Below are 15,748 nucleotides of genomic sequence, written 5' to 3' on the forward strand. Positions count from 1 at the left end.
ATCCCTGTACCGTACCGTGTCCATCCCTGCACCGTGTCCACCCCTGTACCGTGTCCACCCCTGTACCGTACCGTGTCCACCCCTGTACCGTGTCCACCCCTGTACCGTGTTCATCCCTGTACCGTACCGTGTCCACCCCTGTACCGTGTCCACCCCTGTACCGTGTCCACCCCCGTACCGTGTCCATCCCTGTACCGTGTCCATCCCTGTACCGTGTCCACCCCTGTACCGTGTTCATCCCTGTACCGTACCGTGTCCACCCCTGTACCGTGTCCATCCCTGTACCGTGTCCATCCCTGTACCGTGTCCACCCCTGTACCGTGTCCACCCCTGTACCGTGTCCATCCCTGTACTGTACCGTGTCCACCCCTGTACCGTGTCCACCCCTGTACCTTGTCCACCCCTGTACCGTGTCCACCCCCGTACCGTGTCCATCCCTGTACCGTGTCCATCCCTGTACCGTGTCCACCCCTGTACCGTGTCCATCCATGTACCGTGTCCACCCTGTACCGTGTCCACCCCTGTACCGTGTCCATCCCTGTACCGTACCGTGTCCACCCCTGTACCGTGTCCATCCCTGTACCGTGTCCACCCCTGTACCGTGTCCATCCCTGTACCGTGTCCACCCCTGTACCGTGTCCATCCCTGTACCGTGTCCATCCCTGTACCGTGTCCACCCCTGTACCGTGTCCATCCCTGTACCGTGTCCACCCCTGTACCGTGTCCACCCCTGTACCGTGTCCATCCCTGTACCGTGTCCACCCCTGTACCGTGTCCATCCCTGTACCGTGTCCACCCCTGTACCGTGTCCATCCCTGTACCGTGTCCATCCCTGTACCGTGTCCACCCCTGTACCGTGTCCATCCCTGTACCGTGTCCACCCCTGTACCGTGTCCACCCCTGTACCGTGTCCACCCCTGTACCGTGTCCATCCCTGTACCGTACCGTGTCCATCCCTGTACCGTGTCCATCCCTGTACTGTGTCCACCCCTGTACCGTGTCCATCCCTGTACCGTGTCCATCCCTGTACCGTGTCCATCCCTGTACCGTGTCTATCCCTGTACCGTGTCCACCCCTGTACCGTACCGTGTCCATCCCTGTACCGTGTCCATCCCTGTACCGTGTCCACCCCTGTACCGTGTCCATCCCTGTACCGTGTCCATCCCTGTACCGTGTCCACCCCTGTACCGTGTCCATCCCTGTACCGTGTCCACCCCTGTACCGTGTCCATCCCTGTACCATGTCCATCCCTGTACCGTGTCCACCCCTGTACCGTATCCACCCCTGTACCGTGTCCATCCCTGTACCGTACCGTGTCCACCCCTGTACCGTGTCCACCCCTGTACCGTGTCCATCCCTGTACCGTGTCCACCCCTGTACCGTGTCCACCCCTGTACCGTGTCCACCCCTGTACCGTGTCCACCCCTGTACCGTGTCCACCCCTGTACCGTGTCCATCCCTGTACCGTACCGTGTCCATCCCTGTACCGTGTCCATCCCTGTACCGTGTCCACCCCTGTACCGTGTCCACCCCTGTACCGTGTCCATCCTTGTACCGTGTCCATCCTTGTACCGTGTCCATCCCTGTACCGTGTCCACCCCTGTACCGTGTCCACCCCTGTACCGTGTCCACCCCTGTACCGTGTCCACCCCTGTACCGTGTCCATCCCTGTACCGTGTCCACCCCTGTACCGTGTCCATCCCTGTACCGTGTCCACCCCTGTACCGTGTCCACCCCTGTACCGTGTCCACCCCTGTACCGTGTCCATCCCTGTACCGTACCGTGTCCATCCCTGTACCGTGTCCAACCCTGTACCGTGTCCATCCCTGTACTGTGTCCACCCCTGTACCGTGTCCATCCCTGTACCGTGTCCATCCCTGTACCGTGTCCATCCCTGTACCGTGTCTATCCCTGTACCGTGTCCACCCCTGTACCGTACCGTGTCCATCCCTGTACCGTGTCCATCCCTGTACCGTGTCCACCCCTGTACCGTGTTCATCCCTGTACCGTGTCCATCCCTGTACCGTGTCCACCCCTGTACCGTGTCCATCCCTGTACCGTGTCCACCCCTGTACCGTGTCCATCCCTGTACCGTGTCCATCCCTGTACCGTGTCCACCCCTGTACCGTATCCACCCCTGTACCGTGTCCATCCCTGTACCGTACCGTGTCCACCCCTGTACCGTGTCCACCCCTGTACCGTGTCCATCCCTGTACCGTGTCCACCCCTGTACCGTGTCCACCCCTGTACCGTGTCCACCCCTGTACCGTGTCCACCCCTGTACCGTGTCCATCCCTGTACCGTACCGTGTCCATCCCTGTACCGTGTCCATCCCTGTACAGTGTCCACCCCTGTACCGTGTCCACCCCTGTACCGTGTCCATCCTTGTACCGTGTCCATCCTTGTACCGTGTCCACCCCTGTACCGTGTCCACCCCTGTACCGTGTCCATCCCTGTACCGTGTCCACCCCTGTACCGTGTCCATCCCTGTACCGTGTCCACCCCTGTACCGTGTCCATCCCTGTACCGTATCCACCCCTGTACCGTGTCCACCCCTGTACCGTGTCCATCCTTGTACCGTGTCCATCCCTGTACCGTGTCCACCCCTGTACCGTGTCCACCCCTGTACCGTGTCCACCCCTGTACCGTGTCCATCCCTGTACCGTGTCCATCCCTGTACCGTGTCCACCCCTGTACCGTGTCCACCCCTGTACCGTGTCCATCCCTGTACCGTACCGTGTCCATCCTTGTACCGTGTCCATCCCTGTACCGTGTCCACCCCTGTACCGTGTCCATCCCTGTACCGTGTCCACCCCTGTACCGTGTCCACCCCTGTACCGTGTCCATCCCTGTACCGTGTCCATCCCTGTACCGTGTCCATCCCTGTACCGTGTCCATCCCTGTACCGTGTCCACCCCTGTACCGTACCGTGTCCACCCCTGTACCGTGTCCACCCCTGTACCGTGTCCATCCCTGTACCGTGTCCATCCCTGTACCGTGTCCATCCCTGTACCGTGTCTATCCCTGTACCGTGTCCATCCCTGTACCGTGTCCACCCCTGTACCGTGTCCACCCCTGTACCGTGTCTATCCCTGTACCGTGTCCATCCCTGTACCGTGTCCATCCCTGTACCGTGTCCACCCCTGTACCGTGTCCACCCCTGTACCGTGTCCATCCCTGTACCGTACCGTGTCCATCCTTGTACCGTGTCCACCCCTGTACCGTGTCCACCCCTGTACCGTGTCCACCCCTGTACCGTGTCCATCCCTGTACCGTGTCCATCCCTGTACCGTGTCCACCCCTGTACCGTGTCCACCCCTGTACCGTGTCCATTCCTGTACCGTGTCCATCCCTGTACCGTGTCCACCCCTGTACCGTGTCCATCCCTGTACCATGTCCATCCCTGTACCGTACCGTGTCCACCCCTCTACCGTGTCCACCCCTGTACCGTGTCCACCCCTGTACCGTGTCCATCCCTGTACCGTGTCCACCCCTGTACCGTGTCCATCCCTGTACCGTATCCACCCCTGTACCGTGTTCATCCCTGTACCGTACCGTGTCCACCCCTGTACCGTGTCCACCCCCGTACCGTGTCCATCCCTGTACCGTACCGTGTCCACCCCTGTACCGTGTCCACCCCCGTACCGTGTCCACCCCTGTACAGTGTCCATCCCTGTACCGTGTCCACCCCTGTACCGTGTCCACCCCTGTACCGTGTCCATCCCTGTACCGTACCGTGTCCATCCCTGTACCGTGTCCACCCCTGTACCGTGTCCACCCCTGTACCGTACCGTGTCCACCCCTGTACCGTGTCCACCCCTGTACCGTGTTCATCCCTGTACCGTACCGTGTCCACCCCTGTACCGTGTCCACCCCTGTACCGTGTCCACCCCCGTACCGTGTCCATCCCTGTACCGTGTCCATCCCTGTACCGTGTCCACCCCTGTACCGTGTTCATCCCTGTACCGTACCGTGTCCACCCCTGTACCGTGTCCATCCCTGTACCGTGTCCATCCCTGTACCGTGTCCACCCCTGTACCGTGTCCACCCCTGTACCGTGTCCATCCCTGTACCGTACCGTGTCCATCCCTGTACCGTGTCCACCCCTGTACCGTGTCCACCCCTGTACCGTGTCCATCCCTGTACTGTACCGTGTCCACCCCTGTACCGTGTCCACCCCTGTACCGTGTCCACCCCTGTACCGTGTCCACCCCCGTACCGTGTCCATCCCTGTACCGTGTCCACCCCTGTACCGTGTCCATCCCTGTACCGTGTCCACCCCTGTACCGTGTCCACCCCTGTACCGTGTCCATCCCTGTACCGTACCGTGTCCACCCCTCTACCGTGTCCACCCCTGTACCGTGTCCACCCCTGTACCGTGTCCATCCCTGTACCGTGTCCACCCCTGTACCGTGTCCATCCCTGTACCGTATCCACCCCTGTACCGTGTTCATCCCTGTACCGTACCGTGTCCACCCCTGTACCGTGTCCACCCCCGTACCGTGTCCATCCCTGTACCGTACCGTGTCCACCCCTGTACCGTGTCCATCCCTGTACCGTGTCCACCCCTGTACCGTGTCCATCCCTGTACCGTGTCCATCCCTGTACCGTGTCCACCCCTGTACCGTGTCCACCCCTGTACCGTGTCCACCCCTGTACCGTGTCCACCCCTGTACCGTGTCCACCCCTGTACCGTGTCCATCCCTGTACCGTGTCCATCCCTGTACCGTGTCCACCCCTGTACCGTGTCCACCCCTGTACCGTGTCCACCCCTGTACCGTGTCCATCCCTGTACCGTGTCCATCCCTGTACCGTATTCATCTGTGTTTGGTTACGTTACTGACCCGTTACTGATGCACCTACTGTATCCCCCAAGACACACTTACACACATAAACACCCACCCTCAACCTTACCTTCACCCTCACCCTCACCCTAACCCTAACCCTCAACCTCACCCTCAACCTCAACCTCACCCTTACCTTCACCCTCACCCCACACTCACCCTCACCCTTACCCCCACCCTCACCCCACACTCACCCTCATCCTTACCCCCACCCTCATCCTTACCCTCATCCTTACCCTCACCCTTACCCTCATCCTTACCCTCACCCTTACCCCCACACTCACCCTCACCCTTACCCCCACCCTCACCCTCACCCTTACCCCCACCCTTATCATTACCCTCATATATTTTCAGATTCGTTGAACGACCATGAGTTCCAGCGTGAGGTGCAGATCCTAAAGAAGCTGAGACACAGACACCTGATCTCCCTGTTCGCCGTCTGCACCTCCTCATCTCCCTACTACATCATCACTGAACTCATGGAGAAGGGAAACCTGTTGAACTTCCTCAGAGGTTAGTCAGCCAGTCCTCTAGCCAGTCCTCTAGCCAGTCCTCTAGCCAGTCCTCCAGCCAGTCCTCTAGCCAGTCCTCCAGCCAGTCCTCCAATCAGTCCTCTAGCCAGTCCTCTAGCCAGTCCTCTAGCCAGTCCTCCAGCCAGTCCTCTAGCCAGTCCTCCAGCCAGTCCTCCAATCAGTCCTCTAGCCAGTCCTCCAGCCAGTCCTCCAATCAGTCCTCTAGCCAGTCCTCCAGCCAGTCCTCTAGCCAGTCCTCTAGCCAGTCCTCTAGCCAGTATTTCAATCAGTCCTCCAGCCAGTCCTCTAGCCAGTCCTCTAGCCAGTCCTCTAGCCAGTATTTCAATCAGTCCTCCAGACAGTCCTCTAGCCAGTCCTCCAGCCAGTCCTCTAGCCAGTCCTCCAGCCAGTCCTCTAGCCAGTCCTCCAGCCAGTCCTCTAGCCAGTCCTCCAGCCAGTCCTCTAGCCAGTCCTCCAATCAGTCCTCTAGCCAGTCCTCCAGCCAGTCCTCTAGCCAGTCCTCCAATCAGTCCTCCAGCCAGTCCTCTAGCCAGTCCTCCAATCAATCCTCTAGCCAGTCCTCCAGCCAGGCCTCCAGCCAGTCCTCCAGCCAGTCCTCTAGCCAGTCCTCCAGTCAGTCCTCCAATCAGTCCTCCAATCAGTCCTCCAGCCAGTCCTCCAGCCAATCGTCTAGCCAGTCCTCTAGCCAGTATTTCAATCAGTCCTCTAGCCAGTCCTCTAGCCAGTCATCTAACCAGTCCTCTAGCCAGTCCTCTAGCCAGTATTTTAATCAGTCCTCTAGCCAGTCCTCTAGCCAGTATTTCAATCAGTCCTCCAGCCAGTCCTCCAGCCAGTCCTCCAGCCAGTCCTCTAGCCAGTCCTCCAGCCAGTCCTCCAGCCAGTCCTCTAGCCAGTCCTCCAGCCAGTCCTCTAGCCAGTCCTCCAGCCAGTCCTCTAGCCAGTCCTCCAGCCAGTCCTCTAGCCAGTCCTCCAATCAGTCCTCCAGCCAGTCCTCTAGCCAGTCCTCCAATCAATCCTCTAGCCAGTCCTCCTGCCAGTCCTCCAGCCAGTCCTCCAGCCAGTCCTCTAGCCAGTCCTCCAGTCAGTCCTCTAGCCAGTCCTCCAATCAGTCCTCCAGCCAGTCCTCTAGCCAGTCCTCCAGCCAGTCCTCTAGCCAGTATTTCAATCAGTCCTCCAGCCAGTCCCCTAGCCAGTCCTCCAGCCAGTCCTCTAGCCAGTCCTCCAATCAGTCCTCTAGCCAGTCCTCTAGCCAGTCATCTAACCAGTCCTCTAGCCAGTCCTCTAGCCAGTCCTCTAGCCAGTCCTCTAGCCAGTATTTCAATCAGTCCTCTAGCCAGTCCTCTAGCCAGTCATCTAACCAGTCCTCTAGCCAGTCCTCTAGCCAGTCCTCTAGCCAGTCCTCTAGCCAGTATTTCAATCAGTCCTCTAGCCAGTCCTCCACCACACTCCAATATGTCTCTATGACTCTGAAAAACAGGCCGTACTGTACATACAATGATCTTTCTGATAGACATTTTTGAAAGTGGCCTCAAACATATTTTGTTTTCTCAACAGTCAAAACTAAAGTATTTTAACTGAGTACCTGCTTAAACATGTAATACAAGTGTAATGTACAGCAACATGGTAAGATAATCTGTCCTAGAGGTCCATAGTTCTGACCAATCAGTCTCTCTCTCCAGGTTCAGAGGGTTCTCAGCTGGACCTGGTGTCTCTGGCGGACATGGCAGCCCAGGTGGCTGATGGGATGGCGTATCTGGAGGAGCAGAACAGTATCCATAGAGACCTGGCGGCCCGAAACGTCCTGGTGGGAGAGAACTACATCTGCAAGGTGGCCGACTTCGGACTGGCCAGGATCATCAAGGTTGGTCTAATCGTTAGTGAACAGACTCATGTAACATAGGATGGTATCGTAGTGTCTCTCGCCAGCCTGAGGGATGCAACGACTGACAAGGTAGGTTCTAATAACTGAAGAACTACACCTGCAAGGTGGCTGACTTTGGACTGGCCAGAATCATGAAGGTTACGAGGGTCCCAGCAAACAGCAGACATTCCCTCACCTTTAGAGAACGTTCATTTAGGTCATTACTCAGACTGGCCAGAATCATGAAGGTTACGAGGGTCCCAGCAAACAGCAGACATTCCCTCACCTTTAGAGAACGTTCATTAGTGTCAGCGATTGGGTGCAGAGATGTAGCGGAGTCAGGCGCAGGACACACGTTTGAGCAACACAACGGAGTTTACTCAACGAAAAATACAAGCAAAATTCCAAATAGGAAAATACATACAAACTAACACCTACAACAACCACTAAGACACCAACAACCACGGACAGAACAGACATGTATGCCAGAGGGTTAAATAAGGAACATGATATGGGGATTGAAACCAGATGTAATACAGACAAACTAACACCTACAACAACCACTAAGACACCAACAACCACGGACAGAACAGACATGTATGCCAGAGGGTTAAATAAGGAACATGATATGGGGATTGAAACCAGATGTAATACAGACAAAACAACACAATAAATGAAATGGTGGAAAAGGAAATCGGTGGTGACTAGAAAGCCGGCGACGTCGACCGCCGAACACCACCCGAACGAGGAGCCGAACACCACCCGAACGAGGAGCCGAACACCACCCGAACGAGGAGCCGAACACCACCCGAACGAGGAGCCGAACACCACCCGAACAAGGAGCCGAACACCACCCGAACAAGGAGCCGAACAAGGAGCCGAACACCACCCGAACGAGGAGCTGAACAAGGAGCCGAACAAGGAGCCGAACACCACCCGAACGAGGAGCCGAACAAGGAGCCGAACACCACCTGAACGAGGAGCTGAACAAGGAGCCAAACACCACCCGAACAAGGAGCCGAACACCACCCGAACAAGGAGGAGAACACCACCCGAACAAGGAGTCGAACACCACCCGAACAAGGAGCCGAACACCACCCGAACAAGGAGGAGAACACCACCCGAACAAGGAGCCGAACAAGGAGCCGAACACCACCGAAAACAAGGACCCGAACACCACCCGAACAAGGAGCCGAACACCACCCGAACAAGGAGCCGAACACCACCCGAACAAGGAGCCGAACACCACCCGAACAAGGAGCCGAACACCACCCGAACAAGGAGCCGAACACCACCCGAACAAGGAGAAGGGGCCGACTTCGGCGGAAGTCGTGACAATTACTCGGACTGGCCAGGGTCATCAAGGTCAGCAGGGATAAACCTGGGGTGATGGTATGTGTTTGCGTTTGTGCCGTGATTGAGTGGACGTTTGGTTTTCTCAATCCCAACTGGTACTGTTAACAACTAGGAGAGAGAGCTTTCTACTAAGAGTACAGCTATACCTGGACATGGCAAGGATATAATCTGGGACCTGTTTCCTTTGTGTCTGTGTGTCTCATTTGTGTCATGATGATTGGTCCTTGGGTTTTCCCAATTCCATTTGTGTCATGATGATTGGTCCTTGGGTTTTCCCAATTCCATTTGTGTCATGATGATTGGTCCTTGGGTTTTTCCAATTCCATTTGAGTCATGATGATTGGTCCTTGGGTTTTCCCAATTCCATTTGTGTCATGATGATTGGTCCTTGGGTTTTACCAATTCCATTTGTGTCATGATGATTGGTCCTTGGGTTTTCCCAATTCCATTTGAGTCATAATGATTGGTCCTTGGGTTTTCCCAATTCCATTTGAGTACCGTTAAGAACTAGGATAGACAAAATTTTCCAAAGCATTTTACAAGAAAATAAAGCTCAGTGCATTTTAGTTTGAAGTATTCAGCACCAGCAAATTTCTTTTGATTGAACATGGTTTATATTGTTAAAATATACCCAAAATTTGTACAAATATTTTTAAACCACATTACTTTGCCAGTGGTCAGCAGTTTGCTGTTTACGAAGAACATGTTTTCCTCTCTTCCCCCACAAATATATTTGTATTAATAATTTGCAGTATCATTCCATCCTCGTTCGGTTTGTCTCCATCCTCAGGAGCCCTTCTACGTGTCTGAGGACAAAAAAATCCCCTACAAATGGAGTTCCCCGGAGGCCATCAGCCACGGACGTTTCTCCAACAAGTCAGATGTCTGGTCCTTTGGGATTCTGTTCTACGAGATGCTAACCTACGGTGGGATTCCATACCCAGGTATGTCATGTTTCACCTAACCCAGTTGTTTTTCGCAATTTTGTTTTAACCCTGAACCAGCTCACCTGATCGACCTGATCCAGAGCTCGATGATTAGTTGATAAGTTGAATCACTAAATCTGTAAAATATTAAATTCATAGAACAGCCTTAAGGTTTCTGAGGAGAGGATTGAAAGTACCTGATCTAACCAGTATACAGGCCAAGCCTCTGCCTGGCTGTGTGGTATACAGTGCCTTGCGAAAGTATTCGGCCCCCTTGAACTTTGCGACCTTTTGCCACATTTCAGGCTTCAAACATAAAGATATAAAACTGTATGTTTTTGTGAAGAATCAACAACAAGTGGGACACAATCATGAAGTGGAACGACATTTATTGGATATTTCAAACTTTTTTAACAAATCAAAAACTGAAAAACTGGGCGTGCAAAATTATTCAGCCCCCTTAAGTTAATACTTTGTAGCGCCACCTTTTGCTACGATTACAGCTGTAAGTCGCTTGGGGTATGTCTCTATCAGTTTTGCACATCGAGAGACTGAATTTTTTTCCCATTCCTCCTTGCAAAACAGCTCGAGCTCAGTGAGGTTGGATGGAGAGCATTTGTGAACAGCAGTTTTCAGTTCTTTCCACAGATTCTCGATTGGATTCAGGTCTGGACTTTGACTTGGCCATTCTAACACCTGGATATGTTTATTTTTTAACCATTCCATTGTAGATTTTGCTTTATGTTTTGGATCATTGTCTTGTTGGAAGACAAATCTCCGTCCCAGTCTCAGGTCTTTTGCAGACTCCATCAGGTTTTCTTCCAGAATGGTCCTGTATTTGGCTCCATCCATCTTCCCATCAATTTTAACCATCTTCCCTGTCCCTGCTGAAGAAAAGCAGGCCCAAACCATGATGCTGCCACCACCATGTTTGACAGTGGGGATGGTGTGTTCAGGGTGATGAGCTGTGTTGCTTTTACGCCAAACATAACGTTTTGCATTGTTGCCAAAAGTTCAATTTTGGTTTCATCTGACCAGAGCACCTTCTTCCACATGTTTGGTGTGTCTCCCAGGTGGCTTGTGGCAAACTTTAAACAACACTTTTTATGGATATCTTTAAGAAATGGCTTTCTTCTTGCCACTCTTCCATAAAGGCCAGATTTGTGCAATATACGACTGATTGTTGTCCTATGGACAGAGTCTCCCACCTCAGCTGTAGATCTCTGCAGTTCATCCAGAATGATCATGGGCCTCTTGGCTGCATCTCTGATCAGTCTTCTCCTTGTATGAGCTGAAAGTTTAGAGGGACGGCCAGGTCTTGGTAGATTTGCAGTGGTCTGATACTCCTTCCATTTCAATATTATCGCTTGCACAGTGCTCCTTGGGATGTTTAAAGCTTGGGAAATATTTTGTATCCAAATCCGGCTTTAAACTTCTTCACAACAGTATCTCGGACCTGCCTGGTGTGTTCCTTGTTCTTCATGATGCTCTCTGCGCTTTTAACGGACCTCTGAGACTATCACAGTGCAGGTGCATTTATACGGAGACTTGATTACACACAGGTGGATTGTATTTATCATCATTAGTCATTTAGGTCAACATTGGATCATTCAGAGATCCTCACTGAACTTCTGGAGAGAGTTTGCTGCACTGAAAGTAAAGGGGCTGAATAATTTTGCACGCCCAATTTTTCAGTTTTTGATTTGTTAAAAAAGTTTGAAATATCCAATAAATGTCGTTCCACTTCATGATTGTGTCCCACTTGTTGTTGATTCTTCACAAAAAAATACAGTTTTATATTTTTATGTTTGAAGCCTGAAATGTGGCAAAAGGTCGCAAAGTTCAAGGGGGCCGAATACTTTCGCAAGGCACTGTAAATCCTTACTTGTATTATGCACAGTAGGCCTAAAGACCAAGAGATAATTGCCTCAGGCTAAGATCTATTCTGATCTTTTATCCACAAACTTATTTTTTGACGAATGACATCAGATCTAATTCACATCAGTTTTTTTTTCAGAGCTAATCTGATTGGTCAAAATACCAATTAGTGGAAAAAAAGATCAGAATTCGACTGCCTGTCTAAACACAGCCTACAATTTCTTCCTTCTAGGGAGTGTTTCCTGGTCATTGTGCTCTCGCTTCTGCTTTGCTCTTTGGGTTTATAGTGAAGCTTGTAGTTCTACAGTGTACATAGTGTACAGTGCATTCGTAAAGTATTCAGACCCTTTGGCTTTTTCCACATTTTGTTACGTTATTCTTTTTTTTTTGTTGTAAATGTATAAGAAAAATATATATTTATATATATATATTCCATTTACATAAGTATTCAGACCCTTTACTTTGTTGAAGCACATTTGGCAGCAATTACAGCCTCGAGTCTTCTTGGGTATGATGCTACAAGCTTGGCACAAGAATGATGGAGGCCACTGTGTTCTTGGAGACCTTCATTGCTGCAGAATGTTTTAGGTACCCTTCCCCAGATCTGTGCCTCGGCGCAGTCATGTCTCGGCGCTCTACAGACAGTTCCTTTGACCTCATGGCTTGGTTTTTGCTCTGACGTGCACCATCAACTGTGGGACCTTATATAGACAGGTGTATCCCTTTCCAAATCATGTCCAATCAATAGAATTTACCACAGGTGGACTCCAATCAAGTTGTAGAAACATCTCAAGATTGATCAATGGAAACAGGATGAGTTCAATTTCGTCTCATAGCAAAGGTTCTGAATAATTACTTAAATAAGGTATTTCAGTTTTTATTTTTAAAACATTTGCAAACATTTCTAAATGACCTGTTTTTGCTTTGGCATGATGGGGTATTTTCTGTAGATTGATGAGGATGTTTTATTTGTTCAATCCATTTCAGAATAAAGATGTAATGGAAAAAAACATGGAAAAAGGGAAGGGGTCTGAACACACTTCCTAATGCGCTGTACTTCATGTGGATTTGTGTTCTCTCAGCTTCTACGTGTGTTGTCTGTATATCCTGTTTATCGTCTCTCTGCACATCCTGTTTATCGTCTCTCTGTATATCCTGTTTATCGTCTCTCTGTATATCCTGTTTATCGTCTCTCTGCATATCCTGTTTATCGTCTCTCTGTATATCCTGTTTATTGTCTCTCTGTATATCCTGTTTATCGTCTCTCTGCACATCCTGTTTATCGTCTCTCTGCATATCCTGTTTATCGTCTCTCTGCATATCCTGTTTATTGTCTCTCTGTACATCCTGTTTATCGTCTCTCTGCACATCCTGTTTATCGTCTCTCTGTATATCCTGTTTATTGTCTCTCTGCACATCCTGTTTATCGTCTCTCTGCACATCCTGTTTATTGTCTCTCTGCATATCCTGTTTATTGTCTCTGCATTTCCTGTTTATTGGCTCTCTGTATATCCTGTTTATTGTCTCTCTGCATATCCTGTTTATTGTCTCTCTGTATATCCTGTTTATTGTCTCTCTGCATATCCTGTTTATTGTCTCTCTGCATATCCTGTTTATGGCCTCTCTGCATATCCTGTTTATGGTCTCTCTGTATATCTTGTTTATTGTCTCTCTGTATATCTTGTTTATTGTCTCTCTGTATATCTTGTTTATTGTCTCTCTGTATATCCTGTTTGTCTCTCTGCACATCCTGTTTATTGTCTCTCTGCATATCCTGTTTATGATCTCTCTGTATATCCTGTTTATCGTCTCTCTGTATATCCTGTTTATCGTCTCTCTGTATATCCTGTTTATTGTCTCTCTGTACATCCTGTTTATTGTCTCTCTGCATATCCTGCTTATTGTGGCAGCACCATTTCACAGAGTCAAGTTCCTGTACATGTATTTGGTGAATTAAGGTGATTCCGATTAGGTCTGGGTTACTGTTATACCACTTTTTTTGACAACTAGTGATGTAAAAAGGGCTTAAGAAATAAATGTGATTGATTGATTGATTGATTGATTGATTGATCGTATGGCCCTTGCTCTGTAATCCAGGCTACAACAACAACGAGGTATACCGTCAGATCATCGCTGGCTACAGGATGCCAGCCCCAGAGAAATGTCCGAACTTACTCTACAAACTCATGTTGGCCTGTTGGAGTGACAACCCTGCAGACAGACCGGACTTCAAGGAGCTCAGGCGCAAATTGGAGAACATCAACCGCTATGAGCTGGAGCAATGAGCCTGAACCATAGAAATGGACAGTCATCAGTGTTTAGAAATAACCCAGTTTTTTTTTTTGCATGGACATTGCCATTGACTTCCACCATTTTTAAGTAGTCAACTGGGTGGGACATCCTATGGGTTAAGGACAGTGGAGGCTTCTGAGGAGAAGGGGAGGACGGTTCATAATAATGTCTGGAACAGAGCAAATGGAACGCCATCAAACCATGTGTTTGATACCATTGATACCATTTGGGGCGGCAGCGTAGCCTAGTGGTTAGAGCGTTGGACTAGTAACCGGAAGGTTGCGAGTTCAAACCCCTGAGCTGACAAGGGGTTTGTCAGCTCAAACCCCTGAGAACGACAAATCGGTCGTTCTGCCCCTGAACAAGGCAGTTAACCCACTGTTCCCAGGCCGTCATTGAAAATAAGAATGTGTTCTTAACTGACTTGCCTGGTTAAATAAAGGTTCTAGGATGAGTGTTCTAGAATGCCTGGTTAAATAAAGGTTCTAGGATGAGTGTTCTAGAATGCCTGGTTAAATAAAGGTAAAAATAAAGGTTAAAAAAATTCCACTGATTCCACTCCAGCCATTACCACGAGCCCGTCCTCCCCAATTAAGGCGCCACCAACCCCCTGTGGTTAAGGATCACATGATTCCACTCAGGTCATCAGGAAGGATCAGACAATGAATTATACTTGAGAGAAAACTTTCTATAAACTGCAGGTGGCAGCAAATCACCAACTTTGGCTTTTCTGTCATTGGTTAAGTCAGGAAAAGCTTCTCCCTGGCATGGAACACTTTGTTTCGATTGTAATAAATGTACACTAAAGGACAATATCTCTGACTTTCAAATCATTATTTTACTTGTCAACTTTTTTTTCTTCTTCATTTGTAACATACCTGTAACCTGTATCGTACCTGTATCGTACCTGTAACATACCTGTATCGTACCTGTAACGTACCTGTATCGTACCTGTAACGTACCTGTAACATACCTGTATCGTACCTGTAACATACCTGTATCATACCTGTAACGTACCTGTAACGTACCTGTAACGTACTTGTATCATACCTGTAATCGTACCTGTATCGTACCTGTAACGTACCTGTATCGTACCTGTAACGTACCTGTAACATACCTGTATCGTACCTGTAACGTACCTGTATCGTACCTGTAACATACCTGTATCGTACCTGTAACGTACCTGTATCGTACCTGTATCGTACCTGTAACATACCTGTATCGTACCTGTAACGTACCTGTATCATACCTGTAACGTACCTGTAACGTACCTGTAACGTACTTGTATCATACCTGTAACGTACCTGTATCGTACCTGTATCGTACCTGTAACGTACCTGTATCGTACCTGTAACGTACCTGTAACGTACCTGTATTGTACCTGTATCGACCTGTAACGTACCTGTATCGTACCTGTATCGTACCTGTATCCTTATCTTGTTTCAGCTTGTACATTAAGTCTACATGTGCTGCTGTTTATCTACTATTCATAATAATGTTCGCTAATACTACAAATACAGGTGTCTCCTCAGGGTTATAAATTCACCACTGAACACACGTAAAACAAATGAACCTCTTCTACAACAGGGTCGTTTTGACCTCCTGTATAGTCAGTTCACTGGAGGAGGGAGGGAGGGAGGGAGGGAGGGTGGGAGGGAGGGAGGGAGGGAGGGTGTGTACTGATCAAATTGATCAGGTTAGGGCTCTCTTTGGCTAGCCTGGTTCCAGACCTGTTTGTTGCCAGTTAGCCTGGTCCCAGATCTGTTTGTTGCCAGTTAGCCTGGTCCCAGACCTGTTTGTTGCCAGTTAGCCTGGTCCCAGACCTGTTTGTTGCCAGTTAGCCTGGTCCCAGACCTGTTTGTTGCCAGTTAGCCTGGTCCCAGACCTGTTTTCTCTTGCCAGTTAGCCTGGTCCCAGACCTGTTTGTTGCCAGTTAGCCTGGTCCCAGACCTGTTTGTTGCCAGTTAGCCTGGTCCCAGACCTGTTTGTTGACAGTTAGCCTGGTCCCAGACCTGTTTGTTGACAGTTAGCCTGGTCCCAGATCTAATGTCTCTTTGT

At 50.4% G+C, this 15,748-nt stretch overlaps 1 protein-coding gene across 1 annotated transcript in view; it reads left to right on the plus strand.

Moving 5' to 3' along the window:
* LOC115125689 (protein-tyrosine kinase 6-like) overlaps nt 1-15,235 on the plus strand; it is a 36,709-nt gene extending 21,474 nt beyond the window's left edge. The window contains exons 5-8 of the mRNA XM_065020959.1: nt 5,199-5,357; nt 7,057-7,238; nt 9,385-9,538; nt 13,496-15,235. Coding sequence (XP_064877031.1) covers nt 5,199-5,357; nt 7,057-7,238; nt 9,385-9,538; nt 13,496-13,683 — 683 coding nt within the window. The 3' untranslated portion in view covers nt 13,684-15,235. The remainder of the gene's footprint in view (nt 1-5,198; nt 5,358-7,056; nt 7,239-9,384; nt 9,539-13,495) is intronic.
* The last annotated feature ends 513 nt before the right edge of the window (nt 15,236-15,748 follow it).

Source organism: Oncorhynchus nerka, linkage group LG7 (assembly GCF_034236695.1).
Source record: "Oncorhynchus nerka isolate Pitt River linkage group LG7, Oner_Uvic_2.0, whole genome shotgun sequence".
In the NCBI taxonomy this organism is placed as follows: Eukaryota; Metazoa; Chordata; class Actinopteri; order Salmoniformes; family Salmonidae; genus Oncorhynchus; species Oncorhynchus nerka.